The following is a 26876-nucleotide window of genomic DNA, read 5'->3' as shown; positions in this document are numbered from 1 at the left end:
TGTAACACCAAATTTCAAAAGCTTTTATTCTCTTCTTGCCTATACCGAAACTGTTGACCGTCCATGTTTCACTACTGTACATGGCTACACTCCATACAAATATTTTAAGAACAGATTTTCTTACAAACAATATTCAGGGTTACAAATTTCTCTTCTGCAGAAACACTTTCCTTGTCATTGCCAGTCTACATTTTATATCCTATCTACTTTGGTTATCATCAGTTATTTTGCTGCTCAAATAGCAAAACTCATATATTAATTTCAGAGTCTCATTTCCTAATTTAATTCCCTCAGTATCACCAGGTTTGATTAGACTACATTCAATTATCCTTATTTTCCTTTTGTTGATGCTCATCTTATATCCTCCTTTCAAGACTGTGTCCTTTCCATTCAACTGCTCCTTTAAGTCTTTTGCTGTCTCTGAGAGAATTACAATGTCACCAGTAAACCCCAAAGTTTTAATTTTTTCTCCCTGTACTGTAATTCATTTTCCGAATTTTTCTTTGGTTTCCTTTACTGTTTGCTCAGTGTACAGATCGAATAAGATTGGAGATAGGCTATAACCCTGTCTTACTCCCTTTCAACCACTTCTTCCTTTTCATGCTTCTTGACTCTTATAACTGCTGTCTTGTTTCTATACAAGTTGTAAATAGCCTTTCACTCCCTGTATTCTACTCATGCTATCTTCAGAATTTCTCCAGTTAACATTGTCAAAACCACCTATAAGTTTACAAATGCTATAAATGTAGGTTTACATTTCCTTGACCTATCTTCTAAAATAAGTTGTAGGATCATTATTGTCTCATATGATCCTCGTTTCTCTGGAATCCAAACTGATATTCTCCAAGGTTGACTTTTGTCAGTATTTCCATTCTTCTGTAAAGTATTCATATTAGTATTTTGGAACCACGGCTTATTAAACTTATAGTTCAGTAATATTCTCACCTCTCAGCACCTGCTTTCTTTGGGATTGTAGTTTTGTAGTCTGAGGGTATTTCACCTGTCTTTTACATCTTACTTGCTAGATGGTAGAATTTTGTCATGGCTGGTTTTCCCAAGGCTACCGGTAGCTCTGGCAGAATCACATCATTGTTTCAACAGGTCTTTCAGTGCTCTGTCAAATTCTTCTCGCGGTATTGTATCTCCCATCTCATATTTATTTACATCCTCTTTCATTTCTATAATGTTCCTTTCAAGTTCACCTCCCTTGTATAGATCCTCTTCATACTCCTTCCACATTCCAGCTTTCCCTTCTTTGCTCAGAACAGTTTTTCCATCAGAGCTGTTGATATCTATACAGTTGCTTCTCGTTTCTCCAAAGGCCTCTTTAATTTCCTGTTGGCACTTTCTTTCTTCTGTTGATATATGCTGTTAAATTCTTACATTTGTCTTCTAGCCATTCCTGTGAGCTTTTTGTACTTTCTGTCAGTATCGCTTTTTAAACATTAAATTCAATATCCCCTACGTTATGCAAGGATTTATACTTGGCCTTGTCTTTTCACCTGTTTGATCCTCTGTTGCCTTCACTATTTCATCTCTCAAATATACCCATTTGCTTCGACTGTTTTCCTTTCCCTATTGTAGTCAATTATTGCCTAATGCTTTCTCTGAATCTCTCAGCACCCTCTTGTTCTTTCAACTTACTCAAGTTCCATCTCCTCAATTTCCTACCTGTTTGCAATTTCTTCAGTTTTAATCTACATCTCATAACCAGTAAATTGTCTTCAGAGTACACATATGCCACTGGAAATGTCTTAAAATTTAAAGTCTGGTTCCGAGCTCTCTGTCTTACCATTATATAATCAATCTGAAACCTTTCAGTGTCTCAAAGTCTCTTTCACATAGACAGCCTTCTTTCATGATTCTTGAACCAAGTGGTAGTGATGATTAAATTATGCTGTGTGCAAAATTCTACCAGGCAGCTTCCTCTTTCTTTCTTTTCCCCAGTCCATATTCAACTACTATTTTTCCTTCTCTTCCTGCTGTCAAATTCCAGTCCCTCATCACAATTAAATTTTCATCTGTCTTAACTATCTGAATAATTTCTTTTATCTCATCATACATCTCTTCAATCTCTTCATCTGCAGAGCTAGTTGGCATATAAACTTTTACTACTGTAGTGGTTGTGGGCTTCATGTCTGTCTTGGTCACAATAATGCGTTTGCTATGCTGTTCAAGGTAACTTACATGCACGCCTATTTTCTTATTCATTGTGAAACCTAGTCCTCTATTACCCCTATCTGATAACGTATTTATAATGCCGCATTCACATGAACGGAAGTCCTGTTCCTCCTGCCACCAAACTTCACCAATTGCCACTATATATAACTTCAAACTATCCATTTCCATTTTTAAATTTTCTAACTTACCCACTCAACTAAGGGATTCAACTTTCCCTGCTCGGATCCATAGAATGCCAATTTTGTTTCTCCTCATGATGACATCCTCCTGAATAGTCCCTGCCCAGGGATCTGAACGAGGAACTATTTTACTTCCAGAAATGCCATCGTCAGTTACCCATGCAGTAGAGCTGCATGCCCTCAGGAAAAATTACGGCTGTAGTTTCTCCTTGCTTTCAACTGTTCGCAGTTCCAGCTCATCAAGGCCGCTTTGTTTGATGTTACAAGGTCAGATCAGTCAGTCATCCAGACCACTGAAAAGGCTGGTGCCCCTTTTTCAGGAACCATGTTTGGTCACTCAACAGATATACCTTCTTTGTGGTTGCACCTATAGTACAGCTCAGCTACCTGTATTGCAGAGCACACAAGCCACCCCACCAATGCTAATGTCCATGGTTCATGGGCATGGAACAATTCATTATTTTTCCAAATTAAAATGCATTCTTGTCCACCAGTACTGAATGTTAAAAACTAGTTATAAATCCACAGTTGCATGAATTTTTGTGTTATTGACATTTTGAATACACTATCACTTATTAAAACAATTCCTCCTTCCTGATACAAAATTTAGAGCAATAGGATTACTTTTATGAACAATTTAAACATTACTTACTTAAGACAAAAATCTCAACCATTAAAAGTTGAAATTAAATTATCACTATGATGCAAGACTCTCTAAACTGCATCTGGGGTTTGCCAGGACTTTGCGCTTTGTGGTCTAATAATTAACATCACTGCCTCTAGATTGTGAGATCCTGTGTTTGATTCCCAGCTGTGTTGGAGCTTTTCTTCTCATCTTTTGACACTTTCTCGATAAAGACGGTATCATTGTGTAGCAATATTATGAACTTTTTTATGTGCCAAAACCCAGTGTCTCTTCTGGAATTTTTCAATCTCAAAACCCTGTTTAACCGCAAAGACGCGTGTCACATTGAAAAACTGTTTCATCGTATAATGGAAAGCTTACTCATAGTCAGCTGTAAAATATTTTCCCAATAGATTTTGACATTCAGCTGCATTCCATAAACATTTTAGGAGACTTGATATTAAAAGTTTGTTGATGTTAGTCGCTAGCAACCACTGAGTTCTTGCCTGGTTCACTCATTTCATAGCACTTACAACAAGGAGACACCCACATCCGATAGTGTTAGCACTCTAAGGAATATGTTGCAGATTAAGTGTTTTTGTCCATGGCATTCTCATCTTTGACTACTTGTATAGATTATTTGTGGTGTTAGCAGGGGGAGGGGCAGGTGCAGAGACAGTTGAATGGGGCCGCATCAGTGGTGTAACTGCTAGAGCCATCCTCCTAGAAGTATTTTTATGTTGCAGTTGTTATGCTGTAAAGAAAGTAAAGCTGTGCTCAGTCAAAAGGTAGGTTTGATTACTGCAGTGTTGGGGGACCTAAGTTCCTGTGCAACTTGACTTGGCATTTTTGTTTGTAATCGTTAAAGGCGAAATAAGTGATAAGTAACAGAAAATCATAGGACCAATGGTGATCGAACCCCTGACCTTTAGTTTTATAGTCTGGAACTTAACCCATTGAGCTACTGATGCACACTTTTATACAAACCATTAATAAGTTATTTATCAAATAGAAACTGCACGGAGCCAAGGGAACAAGTGGCATATAATTCTGTAGAAGTAGTAAACAGAGAAAATGTAGTGGTTGGCATTCTGTGTTGTTCGTTATTTAAGTTACACATAATATCTTTGCAAATTTGTTTGAATGATGTGCTTATTTGAATAATTATGTAGGTAGAAATTTATTTAAATTATGCCCATCTCTGCTTATCATCGCAACTGTAATAAGACCTAGTATTTCATTTGCTCAGTTTATTCAAGAGAGCCTACAATATAGCTGGATTGAAATTTCTTTTGTTAATTACAATTAATTTTTCATTGATTCTGTCTATAAAACATTTCAGTGTCAGTGTAATTGTGCACAATGGTGCAGATGAAAGTAAGTTTTAAATGCAGTGAAATTACAGAAACAAAGAGCTGCGATGGATTTACAGTTACAGTGAAAAACTCATTTATAGATGATGATGAAAGTGACCCCCTCCAATATCAATACACAGCTGTCCACGTCTAAGCATATTCATATACACCCGGCGTAAAGTTTGGTTATCAATGGCAGCAACTTCATGGCTGATGCTTTCTTTCATTTCCTGTATTGTGTGTGAATTTGTTTCATAGTGTGTGTATCTCAAGTGTCGCCAGAGGAAAAAGAAATCACACGTTGTTAGATCCAGTGAACATGGTGGCCAACAAACTTTTGCTGACAGTTCCTTCCTCAGAGAAGAAATCATGGACTTGTTCCAGGGATACCTTAGGTATGTGACATATTGCCCCATCTCACTGGAAGAAACAGCGTTATCTTTCATATTCAGTGAGTTGAGCACAAAAGGCATAAAAAATTTCCATATATGCAACTTTGTAGAGGGTACTATCAAAGAAGATCAGTTCATTGTGCGTGTTCCTGTTGCACTGCACCAAACACCAATTTTTTCATGATGGAGTGGTTGCTGACACACAGTGTTAGGGTTCTCTGGTGCCCAGTACCTCATGTTCTGTGAAATCACATAATCGGAAACATGAGACCATGCTTCATCACTCATGATGAAAGGGTCTAACAAACCATCATCGAAGTTATTTAAAAGCCTCGTGCAGTAATCTATGCATTTCTGACGGTCCTCCTCCCGTAATTGCTGCACAACTGTCACATGATATGGCTTCAAATTAAGACTTTTCAATTTCCACTAGCAACTCCTCCTACTTACATGCATCTGTTGGCCTAATTTATATGTAGAGTTCCTTGGGGTCTGAATAATTCTTCGGCAGGTGTCTGTTGTAACTTCTGGTGTGCAAACTGAAGGACTTCTTTGTCATTTTACATTTTGCACAGATCTGTAGAAATGCCAATTTTTATACAGACTTTGTATTGCTCTTTTTGTTGGTAGTCCTCTATCTTGATGCTTGACCCCAAAAATTTCATGAGTTTCCTTAATCGAACCTTTTTTCACATATTTTTCCACAATTTCAATTCTTTCTTCCATCAAGAAAGTCAGTTCGCAGACCGCAAAGAGAGATGCGTAACTTTTCCGATGAAATAAACTAAAATACTGCAGAAGAATGCTAACAATTGATTATTGCATAAAACTGTCCATTGTTGTAGCTATTCACTCTATTTCAGGAGTCGAACTATTACTTTCGTATTCAATGCACATGTGGGCTATTTTTAACTGCACCACCGTGTAACTGCAGACTGAATGCGAGCATTATTTCATCGTCTTTCATCCATGCAAATTCACAGCTCCACAGCTAAATCAGTGATCTTCAATAACATTCAATACTCAATTATCACTTTACATGTTGTTATACATAATTGTTCTCAGTCACTGTGGTAATACTAGATGAACCTCGGGTATACAGCATTCACTTTGTCCATAGAAAACATGGAAAATCGACAGCTTCTAATAAATTCTAATTCTAAATGTGTTGCAGTGCTTGCAGGGCCCATTAGTGCCACTATGTTGTGATGAAGCTCTATAAAGACAGTGTTCCCACAGTCACATGGCAGGGCCACATGCTTGTTGTACTTGACTCTGTGTGTGCGCTCCACTTGATACCAAGTGAGGAAATTGCTGGGTGCGTACTTCCACAATGTGTGCAAAGTGACTGATGGGCAGCGAGCACTACTCACATGGTTTTGCCTGTTGTATACAGTCCTCTAATGATTAGGGGTACTTATGATGAATAGTGGACAGAAGTTCCATAACTCTGAGTTTTTACAAGAAAGTGTCAAAAACAATTTCAACAATGCAGTTCCCATGTTGTGTGTTGTTTTCAAAGCTCCAGCTAAAATCAGCTGCCAATAAATTAATTGATATATTCATCTATCTACCCTCTTACTCATGTAACACTAGATTTGGTGTTGACTGATGTCTGACTTATACAACTGTTCACTGCAGGATGTTAAAATTAGCAATTCATGATCTGATAGAGCTCCACCAGCAAGTCTGACATCTATATTTACATTTACATACGTACTCTGCAAGCCAGTTAATGGTGCACAGTTCAGGTTACCTTGTACTGCTACTAGTTATTTCCTTTCACCTTCCCCTAACAATGAAAGCATGGGCAAAGTGACTGTCTACACATCTCTGTATGAGCCCTAATTTGTCTTACCTTCGTTTTCCATAAGCAAAATGTACATTGGTGGAAGAAGAATCATTCTACAGCCTACAGTGAATGCCGGTTCTCTAAATTTTCTCCGTAGTGTTTCACAAAAAGAATGTCATCTTCCTTCCAGAAATTCCCATTTGAGTTCACGAAGCATCTCCATAATACTCTCATGTTGATTGAGCATGCAGGTAACAAATCTAGAAACAAGCTTCTGAATTACTTTGGTTTCTCCCTTTAATCCAAGTTAGTGGGATCCAAATACCTGAGCACTACTCAAGAATAAGTCACACGAGTGTTCTATACCCAGTCTCCTTTACAGACAAGCTATACTTTCTTAAAATTCTCCCATTAAACTGAAGTCAACCATTTGGCTTCCCTGCTGCTGTCTCTATGTGCTCTTTCTATTTCATATTGCGTTACACCCCCCAGGTGGTCCACAACTCTTTTGTGGATACGTGCATAGCGAGCACGGGAACCCGAGCTGGTGTGGCCCTCTTTCCTTTCTGGACTGCATACCTTCCTTTTCCACATCCTTCCCCATCCCCCATCTTCCCCCCCCCCCCCCCCCCTCACCTCCGCCTCTTCCCTTCCCTTTCTCTGCCTCTGGGAGTATGTTTAGTGCCTACTTCCGGAGACGGACGCTTGAAACTGTAAAACAGTCTCTCTTTCGCTTTCTCTGCTGGCAAGTCTCTGTCCTTTCGTTGTCCTTCTCTTTTCCTTACCTCTTCTTTTTACCCTCTTCTCCACTGCAGCATTTGAGACCTTTCTTCTTTCCTTTCCTTTTCTTTCTTCCTCCCTTTCTCTTTTTTCCTCCCTGTGTGTGTCTGAAGGCTGACCCATGCATTCCCACGCATAGCCGGTGACAGGGTAACGTGTAATTCCCCGCCCTGGGTAGACAGGTAGGACACGTGCGTATCCCTGGTAACGGCCAGGCCCAGGTAGGAGTGATTACCCGAGCTGGTACCTTCTGAAAGTGCCGATTGGTCCCTTTGTCCGTTTCTCAGGAGGTGTGAACAATCGTCTAAGGTGGGAGTGCCCTCAGAGAGGGCCCCCACAAGGAGGGAGCGTGCCATCGGAGACGATGGTAATCATGGGGGTACTTCCACAATGGTTTCCTCATCATCTACTATGTCTGCTCACAAGCGAAAGTTAATGAGTCTCAGCCACGGACAGTTCTTCCATCAGTGCCACAGTTCCTTGTTGTTTCTTGGTTGGACGAAGGTCAATACTTCTCCACAGTCAACCCTTTCATTACTCAGAAAGGTGTCAACACAATTGCAGGTCCTGTAAAGTCTTGTTCCCGATTGCGTAATGGCACCTTGTTGTTAGAAACAGTCAGTGCCCTCCAGGCACAAAAATTGCTGCGTACTTCACTGCTACACACCTTCCCTGTCCGGGTGGAAGCGCACCGCACTTTAAATTCATCACGTGGGGTGGTTTATACATGCTCCCGCGACGGACTGTCTGACGAGGAAATTCAAAACTACCTGTCTGACCAGGGCGTAACAGCTGTTCATCGAGTCATGAAAAGGGTTGACAAGGACTTGGTTCCAACCTGTACTGTCTTCTTGACATTTGATAGAGTTCAACTTCCATCAAACATAAAAGCGGGCTATGAGATAATTTCCGTTTGCCCCTACATCCCAAACCCTACACGTTGCTGTCGGTGTCAGCGGTTCAATCATACCAGCCAGTCCTGTTCCAACCCGGCCAAATGTGTTACGTGTGGCAAGGATGCCCATGAGGGTGCTTGTCCACCTCCATCCCCTCGTTACATCAACTGTATGGGTGACCACGCTGTTTCCTGTAGAGATTGCCCCATTTTCAGAGACAAATGGCTCATTGAGGAAATCAGAGTGCAGGAAAAGGTGCCAACCTTTGCTGCTCGAAAGCTATTCACCAGTCAAAAGCTCACTGTGCCTCACACAGGTAAATACAGCACTGTCATTGCCACTCCTCGGCCTACAAAGGAGGCAGCCACGCAGACTTGTGATCTCGCCTTTAGTGCCACGGTCGTCAGATTGGCTAGCGCAAAGATCGCCCATTCAACCTCCCTACTATCACCTGCTCACTCTATGACTCACCCTTCATCGGGTTCTGCTAAATCACGAGCCCCAAAATCAGATACTTCCAAAAAAGATCCTAGTCATGAAGATTTTTTACATACCCTGACTTCACAACCATCGATTCCTCCCTCATCTCAACGTCCTGTTTCCGAGAAGGCTAATAAGAAATCCAGTTCCTCTCCTTCTCCACCACAGTGTGTCTCATCTACAGCACCACCTGGCAGTAACCGCCCTCGGCAGTCTTCTGTGTCGCCAAGGCGCACTGCTGGTGGCCGATTGCTGGTGGCAGGAGCTGCTCCCAAACAACCTATGGATCAGGATCTTCTGCCTTCGGCAGAATGCCGTTCCATGCTGTTGGCCGCTGGCTCTGAGCAGTTGTTGAGTTGAGGGCAACCTTGGTCACATTCTTCCCTTTTCTGTCCACCCTATGTCCAATATCCATTGGAATATCCACGGCATTCGAGCCAATCGGGATGAATTGTCGATCCTCTTAAATCCTACTTGCCGGTCATCTGTCTTCAGGAAACAAAGCTGCATCCCCACGATCGCTTTGTTTTCCCTCATTTTTGGTCAGTCCGATTTGATCTCCCCTCTGTTGATGACACTACAGCACATGGAGGACTCATGATTCTTCTCCATGATACTGCCCATTATCACCCAATTCCCTTAAACAGTTCCTTCCAAGCAGTTGCTGGCTGTCTTTCCCTTTCTGGATATATCTTCTCTCTTTGTACTGTATACATTTCATAGTCCACACCAATGACAAAAGCTGATCTCCTTCATCTTCTTGGCCAGCTTCTGCCCCCCTGTTTTCTGGTTGGGGACTTCCATGCCCACCACCCGCTTTGGGGGATCTCTGCATCCTTGTCCGCACGGCTCACTATTGATAGACATCTTCCACCAAGCGGATCTTGTTTGCCTCAACACTGGGGTCCCTACATTTTTGTCTGCCTCCACGACAAATTTCTCTCATTTGGACCTTTCGGTTGGTACTGTTCCGCTAGCTCAGCGCTTTGAATGGTTCGGTCTTGCTGATACACACTCCAGTGAACACTTTCCATGTGTCCTTAGATTGCAGCCACGACTGCCATATGTGCACCCGAGACGCTGGAAGTTTGCCCAAGCCGATTGGACACTTTTTTCATCTCTAGCGACATTCAATGACCGTCACTTTCCTAGTGTCGACGGTGAGGTCACTCATATTACAGAAGTTATTCTTACGGTTGCGGAATGTTCAATACCTCGCACCTCCAATTTGCCCTGGCACCTCCCCAGTTCCTTGGTGGAATGAGGCATGCCGTGACGCAATACATGAGCGGCGACGTGCTCTTCACGTTTTCTGCCACCATCCTACTATGGCCAACTGTATCCACTATAAGCAGTTCTGTGCGTGATGCCGTTGCGTCATCTGCGATAGCAAGAAGGCAAGCTGGTACTTCTTTACTAGCTCATTTAACACATTCACTCCCTCCTCGGAAGTTTGGAGTCGGATTCGACGGTTATCTGGTGTGCCTAGTTTCTCCCCGGTCTCTGGGCTCACTGTCGTGCATGATACCTTAGTGGACCCTGTTGCAATTTCTAACTCATTGGGTCATCACTTTGTTGAGATTTCGAGCTCTTCAAATTACCCGCCAGCTTTTCTCCCAAAGAAACATGCAGCGGAAGTGCAACCTCTTGCTTTCTCCTCTCAAAATCGCGAAAGCTATAATACTGTTTTTTCCATGTGGGAACTCCAACACGCACTCTTCTTCTTGCTATTCCACTCCAGGACCGGATGGTATCCACATCCAAATGTTGCTGAATTTATCATACCAAATTCTGCACTACCTCCTTCGCCTTTATAATCGAATTTGGACTGACAGTACTTTTCCCAGAAGATGGCGGGAAGCTATTGTCATTCCTGCTCCAAAACCTGGAAAGGACAAACATCTCCCCTCCAGCTATCGCCCCATTTCTCTCACGAGTAGTGTATGTAAGGTTTTGGAGCGTATGGTGAATTGCCGTTTAGCCTGGTGGCTGGAGTCGCGAAGTATTTTAACACCTGCCCAATGCGGTTTCTGAAAGCATCATTCTGCCGTTGACCATCTTTTTCCTCTCTCCACTTATATCATGAACAATTTTCTCAGGAAACACAAAACAGTAGCAATATTTTTTGATCTGGAGAGAGCGTACAATACCTGTTGGAGGACAGGCATCCTCCGCACACTGTTCTCTTGGGGCTTTCGAGGTCGGCTGCCCCTTTTTCTTCGTGAATTTATAGCAGAGCGCACATTTAAATTGCGGGTACACACTACTTTCTCCCAAAAAAACGGGGTACCCCAGGGCTCCGTGCTAAGTGCTTGCCATTGCCATAAATCCAATTATGGATAGTCTCCTTCCCGATGTCTCAGGCTCCCTCTTTGTGGACGATTTTGCAATCTACTACAGATCTCAATGGATCAGCCTTCTTGAACGACGTCTTCAAGGATGTCTTGATCGCTTCCACTCTTGGAGCATCAAAACCGGCTTCCGCTTTTCTCCCAATAAGACCGTTTGTGTCAATTTTTGTCGTCGTACGGAGTTTCTTCCTCCTTCCCGACATCTAGGCCCTGTCAACCTTCCATTCGCAGACGTCGCTAAATTCTTGGGTCTTTTGGTTGACAGAAAATTTGCTGGTCCTCCCACGTTTCCTATCTTTCGGCTCGCTGTCTGCGATCCCTCAACACCCTCCGTGTCCTGAATGGTACCTCCGGGGGAGTGGACCGAGTGGTCCTTCTCCGCCTCTATTGCACCTTAGTGCACTCGAAATTGGTCTATGGAAGCATAGTTTACTCCTCTGCTCGGCCGTCTATTCTTCAGCGTCTCGAAGAGTCCACTGTGGATTAAGTTTAGTGTCTGGAGCTTTTTACACCAGCCCTGTGGAAAGCCTTAGTGCTGAGACTACTGAACCTCCGCTGTCCAATCGGAGAGCTGTCCTTCTGAGTCGTTATGCTAGCCATCTGTCTTCCATGCCTGCTAATCCGACTCATGACATTTTTTTCGACGCATCCTTGGATTTAGGGTATGCAGGTCGCCTTTCCTCTCTACTACCACCGGGCGTCTGCTTCCGTCAACTGCTACATTCTCTTTCCTTCCACTTTCCTAAAACTTTCTTGACAACTTGGGGTACAGCACCGCCTTGGCTCCGGCTCCGGCCCCGGACCTGCGTGCTCTGTGAGCTTTGTTAGTTTCCCAAGGATGGTACCCCTTCTCTTTTTTATCGTTGGGCATTTGCTCTATGCGCACAAATGAAGGATGCCACATTTATTTACACTGATGGCTCAAAAACATCATTTGGTGTTGGGAGTGCCTATATTGTTGGCAACACTCCTAATCAATTTCGGCTTCCCGACCAGTGTTCGGTTTTTTACTGCGGAGATTTACGCCGTTCTCCAGGCTGTCCAATACATCCGTCGCCATCGGCGGATACAGTATATTATATGCTCAGATTCGCTCAACTCTCTCCTCAGTCTCAAAGCTCTCTACCCTGTCCACCCTCTGGTCCACCGGATTCAGGACTGCCTCCACTTACTCCACATGGGGGGTGTCTCTGTGGCGTTCCTCTGGGTCCCAGGACATGTTGGTATCTGTGGAAACGAGGTGGCCGATATAGCGACCAAGGCTACAGTCTCTCTTCTTCAGCCTGCTGTTCGTATGGTTCCCTTCACCGAGCTACGCAGTGTTTTATGTCGTCATGTTGCTCTTTTATGGCACGCACATTGGTTGACACTTCCCAATAATAAATTGCGGAACGTGAAAGCTCTTCCCTGTGGCTGGACCTCTTCCTCCCAAACTCATCATCAGGAGGAGGTAATTTTAACTAGACTCTGGATAGGGCACTGTCTTTTTAGCCATTGACATCTTTTAAGTGGCGATCCTCCCCCGCTTTGTCCCCACTGCTCTCAACTGTGGACGGTGAGACACCTTTTACTTGAGTGCCCCTATTTTACTCCATTACGCGCCTGTCTACAGCTGTCGCCTGATATATCTTCCATTTTAGCAGATGACACGTGCTCAGTCGATCTCATTCTCGAGTTTATTAGTGTCAGTGAGATGACGTAAGTCATTTGAAGCTCTTTTTGGGGACAAACAACCCCCCCTTCTATAGTGGTTTTTTAATCTTTCCTTCTGCTTTTAGTTTCCCCACTTTTTTTTAGTTTCGCTCCCATTGCTGCTGGTTTGCTGTTTGGTTTTTTTACATTTTCCTAAGTCACAGACCAGGCACTAACAACCATAGCAGTTTTGCACCCTAAAACCATAACAAAGAAGAAGGGGGAAAAATGCGTTATGACATTATGCCTAGATATTTAATCAATGTGACAGTGTTAAGCAGCACACTACTAATGGTGTATTCAAACATTACATGATTGTTTTGTTTTTCCTGGTCATCTGTATTAACTTACATTTTTCTACATTTAGAGCAAGCTGCCCATTCATCACTGCAACTAGAAATTTTATCCAAGTTCTCTTGTATCCTCTTGTAGTTGCTCAGCAACACCACCCTCAAATACGCCACAGTGTTATCAGCAAACAACCACAGATTGCTGCTCATTCTGTCGGTCAGAGCATTTATGTGTCGTGCTTTCCTGGGTCACTTCTGATGATACCATTGTCTCTGATTAACCCTTGCTGGCAAGAACAGTATACTGAGTTCTATTACTCAAGATGTCTTCAAGCCACTCACATATCTGAGAACCTAATGCACATGCTCAGACCTTCGTTAAGTCTGTGGTGAGGCACTGTGTCAGTCACTATTTGGAAATGTAGGAATATGGACTGTGCTTGTTACCCTTCAGCCATGGTTCACAGGATATTGTGTGGCAAAAAGATCAAACTGCATTTTGCTTGAATGATGGTTTTTAAACCACTGCTGCTTAGTGAATTGAAGCTTTTCCTTCTCAAGGAAAATTATTATACTCCAACTCAGAATATGTTCAACAAATCTGCAACAAACTGAGCAATAAATGCAAATTAAGTAAGGCAGTCAGTGGTGTAAAGTATTCTCTGTAAAACTAAATTGGATTCCATCTTTACCAGGGGACTTATTTGTTTTCAACTCTTTCAGTTGCTTCTCTGTGCCATAGACATCTCTTCCTGTGTCCTCCATAAAGAGCTATGTGTGATAGTCAAATTGCCAATTGGTCCCTCTGTCAGGTGTTTGGGAGGTGTGAACAATCACCCAAGTGGATAACCCACTTCTGAGGGGGGGGGGGGGGGGGGGGCACTAGTTGGATGGAGTGCACCATCGGAGATGCTGGCAATCATGGGGGATTTTCTGGCAATGAGCCAATCATCATCTTTGCAGTCCACGTCTGCCAAAGTAAAGGGGATGAAGCTCTCGATTCAAAGACCCTCCTAGCTGCACCACAGTTCCTCGTGGTTTCAAGTACTGAAGATGTTCAGTCCTTTGCAACGGTAAGTCCATTTCTTACTCAGGAAGGTGTTGATGCATTTAGTGGCCCTGTGAAATCCTGCTCTCATTTAAGCAATGGCACTTTGCTTTTGGTGACTACTTCTGATTCTCAAGCACAACAACTGCTTGCCACTTTGCTTCTCCACCGCTATCCTGTTCGTGTCAAGGCCCATAAAACTGTGAATTCTTCCTGTGATATTTACACTAGGCTGCTCGAAGGTCTGGACCAAGGCAGAAACCCAAATGTACCTCTCTGATCATGGTGTCATTGCCGTCCATTGGGCGATGAAAAAGGTAGGTGAATCTGTAAGGGGCCACATGCACTCTTTTCCTCACTTCTGATAGTGGTGCTTCCATCAAAGATCAAAGCAGGCTATGAAGTTATCACAGTCTGACTGTACATTCCAGCCTAATGTGTAGTATGTGGTAGGGTTGAGCATGAGGCCAATTGTCCACCACCTTCTTCCTGCTGTATCAACAGCTATGCAACAAGCCACCAAGCTTTCACCTTAAGAGCAAAGACACATGTTGCACAACTGGCAGGCCGGAAAGCACTGAAGGAACACTCCCATGAAGACTTCCTATGTCCCTCCACCCAACAAACATGTGAGTCTTCCTCTGCCATCCAGAAAGCCTCCAAGAAGTCAAACAAGAACAAATGGTCTTCTCCTTTACCGACTTGAAGATCCAGTGTCGCCAGTGCGCACCACCAACTGTTTTTCTGCTCTGGAGTCCACAGGTCAACAGGTGGGGGGGGGGGGGAGGGGGGGCGGAATGCTGACACCTCTGTCGATCTCATGGAGCAAGATCCTTCAGCCTGTGCCTCCTCTAGCAGTGAGTCTTCGTAGGCTGGCACTCGGCTGCTGCCGACGTGACACCCCTTCATTTATTTCCCTCCTCGCTTTTCTTCATTATCAATTTTCTCTAATGGAATGTCGTGGCCTTCAATCAAACAAAAATGATTTATGGATGCTCTTAGAATCACAGTTCCCCTTGTTCTCTGCCTGCAGGAATCACAATTGCGTCCTCATGACCACTTTGAGCTCTTGCATTTCTTCCCGGTCCATTTATGCACTGCCCAGCTTGCCGATCATCTCAAGTGGTCCATTCTCTGACACATACTCGAGCAACCATTTCTTGTGTGCTATCAATTTGCTGATTCCTACCTCACCTACGTGCCACACAAAAGGCTGCTTACTAAGGCCGATTGGAGCCTTTACTCCTCCATGGTGACCTTCAACGAACATTTCCCCAGTTGTGATGACCATGTAGAATATCTCACAAATATTATCCTTACCACCGCAGATCGTTCCATTCCTCGCACTTCCTCTTTACCATGCCATGTCCCAGTCCTTGGTGGACTGAGGAATGCTGTGACGCAATTCGCACACAGAGACGTGCTCTCTGCATTTTTAACAGTCATGCTATGATGGCAAACTGCATTAATTATAAACAGTTGCATGCACAATGTCGCCGTGTTCTTCAGAATAACAAAAAAGCTAGCTGGATTTCATTTACTAGTTCTCTTAGCAGTTCCATACCCTCTTCCGTTGTATGGGCCAACCACCGAGTGCTCTCTGGGACCAAGATCCATACCCCAATTTCCTGGCCTGAGAGTAGCAGATGATGTCATAGTGGACCCTATTGCTATCTCCAACACCTTGGGCCACCATTTTGCAGAGATTTGGAGCACTTCCCAGTATCACCCTGCCTTCCGTCATTGGAAATGAGCGGAGGCAGCATGGGTGATAACCTTCTCTTCTCAGAATTGTGAGTGTTATAGTGCCACCTTTACTGTGAGGGACCTAGATCATGCTGTCTCTACATCCCAATCCTCCACCCTAGGACCAGACAATTTTCACTTTTAGATGTTGCACCACCATTCTCTTGCAGGCAGGCACTTTCTGCTTCATACATAGAACCACATCCGGGCAGAGGGCACAATTTCCAGATATTGGCATGAAGCCACCATCATACCCATACCTAAGGACAAACACCTACCTTTTAGCTACCGCTACAGTGTAGATTTCAAGTGTGCCATTCTGCAGTTGACCATCTGCATGCCCTGTTTCCTTTAGGAATTTTTAAAAGATCAAGTTTTCAAGGTATGTGTGGGTTCTGCCTTGTCAGACACCTTTATCCAGGAAAGCAATGTAACTCAGAGTTTTGTCCTGAGCATTGTCTTACTCTGCTATCGCCATTAACCCTAGAATGGCCTGTCTCCTGCTGGGCATCTCCGGCTCTCTTTTTCGTTAACTATTTTGCCATCTATTGCAGTTCTCCACGGGCTTGTCTCATTGAATGGCATCTTCAGTGAGATCTCGATCATCTTTACTGATGGAACGTTGACAGTGGCTTTTGTTTTTCCACTGACAAAACTGTTTGTATGAATTTCTGGCGTCGTAGTTGGTTTCTTCTGCTGTCTTTACATCTTCAGCCTGTTGCTCTTCTGTTTGTTGAAATTACAAAATTCCTGGGGCTCTTGCTCAATAGGAAACTTCCTTAGTCCTCCCATGTGTCTTACCTGGCAGTGCACTGTATGGAGTTCCTCAGTGTCCTATGTGTCCTCAGTGGTACTTTCTGGGGAGCAGATCGAACCACCCTCATCTGTTTGTACCGGTCCCTACTCTGTTCGAAACTAGTCTGTTGGCATTTTGTTTATGCATCTGCATGTTCATTCCTCTTAACAATGTCTCAATACTACCCACCATTGTGGCATCCATTTGGCCACTGGCACCTTTTACACCTATCCCAGTTGAGAGTCTGTATGCAGAATCACCTGAATTACTGCTGCCCTACTGCTGTGACTTCCTCCTTAACAGATATGAATGCCCTTTCTCTGCCATGCATGGGCACCCATCGTATGCCTCCTTCAATGATCCCTGTGATCACCACTATGGGGCGCTTCCCTCTTGTCTGTTACCTCCTGGAGTTCTCTTATGGTTATTGCTTCAGCAGCTTAACTTCACGCTACCTGCCATTTTCCTGATGGGTGTAAACCCTTCACCACCTTGGCTTCGTGTGGTGGCCCATGTTCATTCACTTCCTAAGGACACTACTCTAGCCTTGCTCCATCACCTTCAGTTTCACGACCTTCGCATGGAACTTTGCAATAATACCTTTGTTTACACTGATGGATCTCACATTGGCACCGACGTTTTTCAGCACTGACATCTGGAACACCATTCAGTATTTACAGCAGATCTCTTCGCCCTGTATCAGGCCACGCAGTACATCCTGCGACACAGGCTTTTCAATTGCGTTACCTGCTCAGACTCTCTCTATGCCCACTGAAGCCTCTGTGTGTTGTACACCATCCTCCCTTAGTGCCAGGAGTCCAGGAAAGAGATCATTTTCTCACTGTTAATGGAGTCACTGTGATGTTTATGTAGGTTTCTGCTTACGTCAGTCTGACAGGAAACAAGGCCGCTAACACTACTGCCAAGGCTGCAGGCCTCGTGCCTCAGCCAACTAGTTCTTACATTCCCTCCGATGGTACTTGTGTTGCCATCTGTCAGCTGATGGCATCACTTTGGCATCATCACTGGTCCTCCCTTCATGGGAAGGAGGTCCGGGTTATTAAGCATCTACCAGTGGCTTGGGCAACCTCCTCTTGCCTTGAAGATATCATTTTAGCTAGGTTGCATATCATATCTTTTTAGCCATTGCCATTTGTTACGTGGTGCTCCCCCACCACTTTGTACTCACTGTGCTCACCCTTTGATGGCCCACCATTTCCTTGTGGAAGGGCCTTTTGTTAACCGTTTACGTTCTGGTTTGTGTTTGCCTTCTGAGTTATCAGCCATTTTAGCGAATGACATGCGGCTGTCGACCACATTTAATTTTTATCCATCATTGCAACATGGCAAATGCCATGTAATTTTTAGTTCAGTACCTCCACTTCTCAGTGGTGTATTTTATAGACCTTTCACCACATCCCTTTTTTTCTCTCTCTTCTCTTCCATCGATTAGAATTAATGTATAATCATTTTTAATTCCTCTCTTTGTCTTTGTTGTTCTTCAGTTCTGATGTAGGCACATATGACCCTAGTTGTTTTTGCGCCCTAAAATAAAATAAAACAAACAAAATTGTAAATCTCCAAAAGTTCTTCACCGATTGCTTCAAAATTTTGACACAACATTGCCTTAAAATACATGCATGTTTTTATATATCTGTTTTTTTATTTGTATGATACATAAATAAATATGCAATATATAAAGGGGAAACATTATTACCAAAAACTGTGATTAGCTCTTCACCAATTTACTTCAGATTTTTATGCAATACTTAAATGAACTTTTGAGTAGACTTGGTGGTGGTGGTGGTTACTGTTTAACGTTCCGTCGACAATGAGGTCATTAGAGACGGAGCGCAAGCTCGGGTTAGGGAAGAAGTGGGAAGGAAATCGGCCATGCCCTTTCAAAGGAACCATCCCGGCATTTGCCTGAAACGATTTAGGGAAATTACGGAAAACCTAAATCAGGCTGGCTGGAGACGGGATTGAACCGTCGTCCTCCCGAATGCGAGTCCAGTGTGCTAACCACTGCGCCACCTCGCTCGGTAGTAGACTTGGGTTATATATAATAGTGAAATGTTGTTAGCAAATAGGAAATTTGTATTTATGGTTAAAAATACTACCACTTATTCTGAATTTGCAGTAACAATAAACCAGGCTTGAGGAGAAGGATAGATGGAAAGAGGAACGGGAGGAAATAGGAAATGGAAAGGCGGAGATAGACAGGGAGGAGAGGCAAGAGAAGATGGGGAGGGAGGGGGGAGGTGATAGTTAGAGAGGAGGGACAGGAGGAGTTGGAGAGAGAACAGGGGAGGGGGGGGGGGGGGGGAGAAGAAGGTGGACAGAGGAAGAGGTTCAAATGGTTCAAATGGCTCTGAGCACTATGGGACTTAACATCTATGGTCATCAGTCCCCTAGAACGTAGAACTACTTAAACCTAACTAACCTAAGGACAGCACACAACACCCAGTCATCACGAGGCAGAGAAAATCCCTGACCCCGCCGGGAATCGAACCTGGGAACCCGGGCGCGGGAAGCGAGAACGCTACCGCATGACCACGAGCTGCGGACCGGAGGAAGAGGGGGTGATGGACAAAGTAAAGGGAGGGGGGTGGGGAGAGCAGAAGGGAGGAGACTGACAGAGAGAGGAGGCAGGAGAAGATGGAGAGAGAGTGGGAGGAGGTGATGGACGGGGAGGGGTGTAGAGAAGGAAGAGGAGGAGGTAGAGAGTGTGGGAGAGGAGATGGACGGGGGGGAGGGGGAGGAGGAGGATGAGGAGATGGGCAGAGAGAGGGTGAGATGAAGATGGACAGAGATAGGTGGAAGAGGACATTACGATGTATACTCAATTACCATACGTATTGGAAACATGTGCTTTCTCGATTCTTCGTTTTCCATTTAACCAGACCGAGCCAGAGCGACACATAATCAGGAACAGATAGTTAACTGTGGTATTATCTGAGCAAGCATTATTCCTTGTGATATTAAAGAGACTTTGGAGAAAAGAGAAACAGGAAATATCAAGAGCTTAGATTTCAAACTGGTACTAAACACAGAAGGGAAAGCTGAAAGGTGTGAGGAATATATCGAGGATCTGTACAAAGCTGCATCCACACCCACAGTACAGCACCATGCCACAAATAAACACATGGCGCAGACCAGGTCAGAACTGCACAGAATGGAGCAGTGTGTATGTAGGTGTGCAGCAGTGTTCCATTATGCCCACGTGTGTGTCAATAAATATGGAAAACAAAAAAGGACATCCAAATGGGGCACTCGCAAATGAACAGTTCCTTTGCTGTACCAGTGCAATGTGTAACTTGTTCATTGTTGCATGAGTGGCAGGTTTGATGTCCACACTGTGGTGCTGTGGTGCACCAAACTTCCTTCCTAGGTTTTGCGCAGTGCAGTGCGGCTTGGCTGTTGTGGGCACGACTTAAGGGAAACAAACTTGAAGATAATATTGTAGGGAGAGAAATAGGTGAAGATGAGATGGGAGATATGGTATCACAAGAAGAATTCAACAGATGAGTGTAAGTGGAGTAGACGATATTCCCTCATAATTACTGAGATCCTAGGAAGAGAGGTATGACAGAACTAATCCACCTAGTATGATAGATTCATGAAACAGGCGAAATACCCTCTAACTTCAGAAGAATGTAATAATAGTAATTCCGAAGAAGGCAGGTGCTGACAGGTGTGAATACTACTGAACCATCAGTTTAATGAATTGCATTTGCAAAATATTGCCTTGAATATTTAAATAGAAATAGAAAAACTGGCAGAAGCCAATCTTGAGGAAAATCAGTTTGGGTTCTGGAGAAATGTAGGAATATGTGAGGCAGTATTGACTGTATGACTTACACTAAAAGATAGGTTGAAGAAAATCAAACCCTATATTTATAGCATTTGTAGATTTAAAGAAAGCTTTTGACACCGTGGGCTGCACTACACTATTTCAAATTTTGAAGGTAATGGAGATGAAATACAGGAACCGAAAAGTTAAGTACAACTTTTGCAGAAACCAGACTGTTTATAAGTATAGAAGGATGTGTAAGGGGTGCATTAGTCGAGAAGAGAGTGAGGCAAGTGGCCTATCCACTATGTTATTCAATCAGAATATTGTACCATCAGTAAATGAAAAACGAAAAATTTGTTAAGGGAACTAAAATTCAGGGGATGAAATTAGTAGCCTGTAACGTGATTCTCTCAAGGCCGGCAAAGTACTTGAAAGATCAGTTGAATGGAATGGGTAGTGTCCTGAAAAAAGATTGCAAGGTGAATATCAGAAAAAGTAGAACAAGCATAATGGAGTGTAGTAGAATGAAATCAGGTGATGATGAAGTGATTAGATTAGAAAATGAGACACTTAAAGTAGTGAGTTAGTTTTGCTATTTAGGCAGTAAAAAACTGATGATGTAGAGAGGATATAAAAATTTAGACTGGCATGATAAGAAAAGTGTTTCTGAGAAATAGAAATTTGTTAACACTGATTTTGAATGTAAGTGTTGGCAAGTCTCTCCTGACGGTATTTGTCTCAAGTGTAGACTTGTGTGGGAGTGAAACACGGGTGATAGGCAGTTCATAAAAGAACAAAATAGAAGCTTTTGACACAAGATGTTATATAATGATGCAGAAATGTAGATGAGCAGATCATACAACAAATTACATGCTACTGAATCAAATCAGGGAAACAAAGAGTTATGGCACAACTTGACTAAGAGAAGAGACCAGTTGTCTAAGGATTGAAGGCAACTGGATTTGTCACCCATCACTATGAAATTTTCATCTGCTTTTATGTGAGAATACATCAGTTAATTCTTCTTCATCTATGGGTCTCGAAGGTATATAAACTTGTGCTACTACGGTGAGTCTTGGCTCTGTATTTCTATTGGCTGTGATAATGTGATCACTATCTTGTAGTAGTTCACCTGTATTCCAGTTTTCTTATTCACTATTAGTCCTACTTTTATATTACCCATATTTGATTTAGTATTGATAATCCTGTATTCACTTGACCAAAAATAATAATCTTATAACCTCAACATACCCATTTCTCTTTTCAAGTTCCATTACCTTTCTACCCGATTAAGGAATCATTTCACATTCCACATTCTGATTCATAGAATGACAAATTAGGTTTTTCTAATGATAACATCCTCTTGGAAATCACCAATTGGAGATCCCAATTCAGGGAGGAGGAGGAGGAGGAGGGGGGGGGGGGGACTATTTCATCCAAGATGGTGGCATTATCATTAAACCATACAGCGTAGCTGCATGTTCTTGGCTAATATAATGGCAGTGATTTCCCCTTGCTTTCAGCCATTTGCAGTACCTAAATGTAGCAAGACCAAGTGTCCAGTGTTGCATGGGCAAGATCAGTCAATCACCTAGATTGTTCCACTTGTAATTACTGTAAAGGCTGCTGCCTGTCTTCAGGAAACAAAGGTCTGGCTTCTTCACAGAATCCCATCCAATTTGGTTGCACATATGGTATGACAGTTTTCTATATCATTCAGACACACACGCCACACCACCACCACCACCACCACCACCACAGCAGGGTCCATGTTTCATTGGGGTGGGGGTGGGGGTAGTAATAAATGTAGAAAGGAATAGTTCACCAATTGTGTGCATATGGGGTTTGGGGGGGTATAGTGTATGACAGAATTTGGTACTAGGCAATAATGTTACACGAGTTGCCCATGAAACTTCATTTAGAAGCACGCACTGAGTGAGATGGCACAGTGGTTAGCACACTGGACTCACATTTGGGAGGACAAACCCATGACCGGCCATCTTGATGTAGCTTTTCTGTGATTTCCCTACATTGATTAAAGCAAATGCTGGGATGGTTCCTTTGAAAGGGCATGGCCAATTTCCTTCTCCATCCTTTCCTAATCCGAGCTTGGTGCTCCATCTCTAATGTCATTGATGTTAACAGGACATTAAACCCAAATGTTCTTTTCTTCCTTCCTATAGTAGCACATTTCATTATATCTTTTTTTCTTTTGTTTTGTTTGAATCTGTTGCTACAACTAATTTTGTTTATTACTACATCATACAATGTCTTGTCTCGAGTCATTTCCATACAAATTGTTATCTTCTTTTTTTTACTTTTTTTTAAACAGCTGACTTTAGAAAATTTCATTTGTTAATCATGTCTTCGCTTACTAACTTGAACGAATTTGAAACAAATTGTAGGTATTTCTATTAAATGACCCATCAACAATGATATTCTGATATTGTTATAAGAAATTCTGCAAGTGTTTAAATTTTTTGCAATATTTATTATAACAATTTCAGATCCAGTAAGTCACACTTTATTCCTAATTTTAATTACATGTAATGATTATCTTTAGAACTGATTAATCTAAGGTGACCATATTTTTGGAAGCCTAAGCTGGGACTAACATGGGTGCCCATACAGGAGGGAAAGGGAGGGTGTCCCCCCCCCCCCCCCACCACCATCACCACCACCACCACCACCACCACCACCACCACCACCACTACTGATACAGTAACTACTCGCTACTCAGAATACAACAGCATTCTATAATTGTTATACTTTATTAAAGTTTGCACTGAAATAAGTAACAGGTATCCAATGACAATATAAAAAATGTAATATAAAACATAAGACACATTCACAGTTACTGTATAATAACGATGCACCAAAATATTAAAAGTTAATAAAGTATTTGATTATATAATCATATACAACTTTAAAAATTCAGTTGCTGATGCCCCCATATTTCTGTGATGAATGAATTTTATTTAACAAACGTTTACTTTCTTTTAAGTTTAGGAAATCGTAGAATTCTGAACAACTCTGTTGCAGGTTAATTTTAACAGTCAGAATTGATATGTCTCTATTTTCATTAGAGTTTTGTCAGATGTCCATATCGTATTCATCAAAGAAAAGACACGCTCGACTGCTGCATTTGTACCTGGAAGACACAAATTCCACAATCCTTGAAATATTCTCGTAAGGAATTTGTTTCGATGTGAAGAGCTGAAATGTATGTACTCAACGCATATCAGTGTCAGTTTTCTCTACATTCCATTTGTTTATTTTCTGAGGGCTGACAAACTGCTGAATATTAACATACTCTTGAAATAATTTCTACCCATTGATGTTACAGTTTGGCAATATGTTTATGAGCGATTTGTGGCATTTTTATAACTCAGCCCATGTAGGTACATTGTTTAAAAGAACCCATATGAAGTTCAAAAAGGCATTAAAATGATCTGTCCACTGCTCAATGTATTGTTCTATGCTATCATAAAATTAGCGATGGTTTCAGTGAACTTAATAAAGTTTATGTGCCCCCTCAGATTCAAGTTTGCTTAAAGCACTTCTTACAACATGTGACATGAATCTGGTTTTTCGTTCCTCTGTCATATTCACTTCCAATTCACAAAGTGCTTCTTCAACCTCTGCATATGTAACATGCTGGCCTTCTATCTTCAATATTTCTGCATGAAAAGTTGATGCTTGATTATGTAAAAACGTAAAGATGGCTTCAGAACATGTATCTCCTCTGTGCCAAAGACTATATTCTCGCAAGTGTTGGCATCGGTGTGGAACAGCAGGAAAAGAACTAGCGGTGGGTGTGGTAGTTCTTTCAAATGTTCTAGTGTATAGTAAAAAGAATTTTCAGTGGTTCAGGGTGGCAAAAAAAAAAAAAAAAAAAAAACTGGGTCAGGACAAAAAAATTGGGTACCTCTGCTTTAAGACATATTAACAGTTAAAAAAAAAAGCCTTTATTTCCATTAGCATTTGTGACACACAGTAAACATTTTTCACCTGAAACTAAAATATTTGTGTGAAATTTTGTATGGACTTTTCTCTTACTGTATTCCAAGTAGGAAAATAAAAATGCTGTTTCACCACATCCAGATGACTTACTATACCGGTTCCCACCGCCCAAAATCTGTAAATCACACATATTTGCTACGAATGTTTTCGTGTCTAGCTTTATGCAGAAACTCGTTTCCTACAAGTTAACTCGCAGTTGGCACCAGTGGTCAGTTTGTTCGTACGAGATAACTCATAGTTGGCAGGCAATATGTTAAGCTCTACAATCTGGCACTACGTAACTTGGTGTAGCTCTTTACTTAAGATGTAGCTAGTGAAATTTGAACTGCTGTACAAACTTCCATGGAACATAGCTAAGAACTTTACTAATTAAACCTGCTGCCAAATAAAAAACCTGCATTAAAATTAGACCTTTCGTTTGGAAGTTATGATGCCACTGTCATACACACACACACACACACACACACACACACACACACACACACACACACACACACACTTTAAACTTGTACCACCCCTGAGTCGCCAGTTAGTAAGGAAAAAAGTGTAGTAATAGTCTACAGCTCTGGCATCTGTGCATCACATCCTAAAAGAAGAGCCCACTTCAGTTTGCGTGGGTGTGTCATATATCACAATTGAAAAAAACTTGTTGCACTCTGAGAGATGATCCATGGTAATTGAGGGTTAATTAAAAGCAAAGTTACCACAGTGTTTATGAAACCAAATTTTGAATTTGTTACTTACCTCTCTTGAAGTTCGGAACTGAAAATGCAGTGACATTTGGGCATTACGAAGCAGAAGTTACATGTTGAAACATCCCATGATTGAGACTTGGATTCGATTTGTAAGAACCAGAATATCTAGGCATCCCAGCTGAACCCGGTTGGGACAGGGGGACAGGACTCCAAAAACTGGAACTGTCCTGGCCAAATTGGGACATCTGGTCACTTTAATCAATCACAAGTTGTTAAAAGTCAAACTTCTTTGACACTTGGTGGGAATGCCTGTGTGTAAAGTGCACCAGCCACAAAAACATTGTCTTGTACCATTCCATTGTTGTTGTACAATTGCATGCCTGTACTTATTTCATTGTCATTCATGTGACCAGCAGTAATATGAAAATAAACATTGAAATGGGTGACAAAAAATTTAGAATCCATGCAAGAAAATGACACAGATTCTGGGCTAGCAGTGCAATCCGACAATGAGGCAGTTGTCTATGACATCATGAGTAATTGAACAAGTGTTTAGCAGGAATCTGATGCAGCAATGTTGTTTAATGCCCCAAGGAGGACATTGCTGTGAGGTAACACTTGAACACAGCAGCTGAGTGATATAATGAAAGTTTATTTTGTTATTGTTTAATTAAGCAGTGATTTAGCTCATACAATACAAGTTTATTTTATCATTGTTTAATTAAACCAAGATTAAACTGCAATTTCGCTCATACATGTGTGCCTTGATAACATGAAGACAGCTATTCTTTAGACATGTAAAAATTATGAGTCATTGCTGTGAGGTAACACTTGGACACAGCAGCTGAGTGATATAATGAAAGTTTATTTTGTTATTGTTTAATTAAGCAGTGATTTAGCTCATACAATACAAGTTTATTTTATCATTGTTTAATTAAACCAAGATTAAACTGCAATTTTGCTCATTCATGTTTGCCTTGATAACATGAAGACAGCTATTCTTTAGACATGTAAAAATTATGAGTCATGTCCGCTTGTGTTACGAAAAATTGGCACACCTGCTTGAGTGCTAAAAAGAACATAGTGAAAGCTGTAAAGTAAGGGCAACAACACAATAGTACACCTATGACAACATTCTGTAGCTTCTAGCATTTTACTAGATGCCAAGGAATTTTGTCACAGGTGTACTATTGTGCTGTTGCTTTTATTTTACAGCGTTCACTACGTTTTTTTTTTAAGAAGTTTGACTTTTCACAATTCATAATGAAACAGATCTGAAGATGACCATTACATGTGATCAAAACTAGTTATCAAGTTGATTATTTGCGACTTAGGCTGTTATGATAAATATTATAAAAATGTTTTGTTTTTGTATGCTCATTGCAGTATAATTTGGCCTCTGGAGTGCATGAAGTACATTATGCTTAGTTATTTTAAGTGAATTGCAATTCAGATATTTAAATTTCTAAACTGTCATCTTGGTACATTACCCTGTCATTTTTTTTTTCTTCCAGACTGTACGAGTCATATAAGCGAGTCCAAAAAGTAAACCAAAATTTGGAAGACAAATTATTAAGAATTGTTGATAAATGTGAAACAGAGAAAAATGCTTTAGTTCGTGAAGTTGCTTCATTAAACCAACAACTTACGGACTCAAGAGTCAAAGTGAATTACCTGCAAAACGAAAATGTAAGTATATTGTGAACTGTCATTTCATTACCTTTATCATTCATGAACTTGGATGTCATGTAGTAAAACT

General features: G+C 41.9%; 1 protein-coding gene across 1 annotated transcript in view; it reads left to right on the top strand.

Annotated features, from left to right (window-relative positions):
* Nucleotides 1–26876, top strand: part of LOC126191143 (uncharacterized) — a 96603-nt gene that overhangs the window by 32878 nt on the left and 36849 nt on the right. Inside the window, exon 4 of the mRNA XM_049931898.1 lies at nt 26632–26806. Coding sequence (XP_049787855.1) covers nt 26632–26806 — 175 coding nt within the window. The remainder of the gene's footprint in view (nt 1–26631; nt 26807–26876) is intronic.

This window comes from Schistocerca cancellata, chromosome 6 (genome assembly GCF_023864275.1).
Source record: "Schistocerca cancellata isolate TAMUIC-IGC-003103 chromosome 6, iqSchCanc2.1, whole genome shotgun sequence".
NCBI classification, from domain to species: domain Eukaryota; kingdom Metazoa; phylum Arthropoda; class Insecta; order Orthoptera; family Acrididae; genus Schistocerca; species Schistocerca cancellata.
The sequence above is the reverse complement of the archived record's forward strand: the minus strand, read 5'-3'. Positions and strand labels throughout refer to the sequence as shown.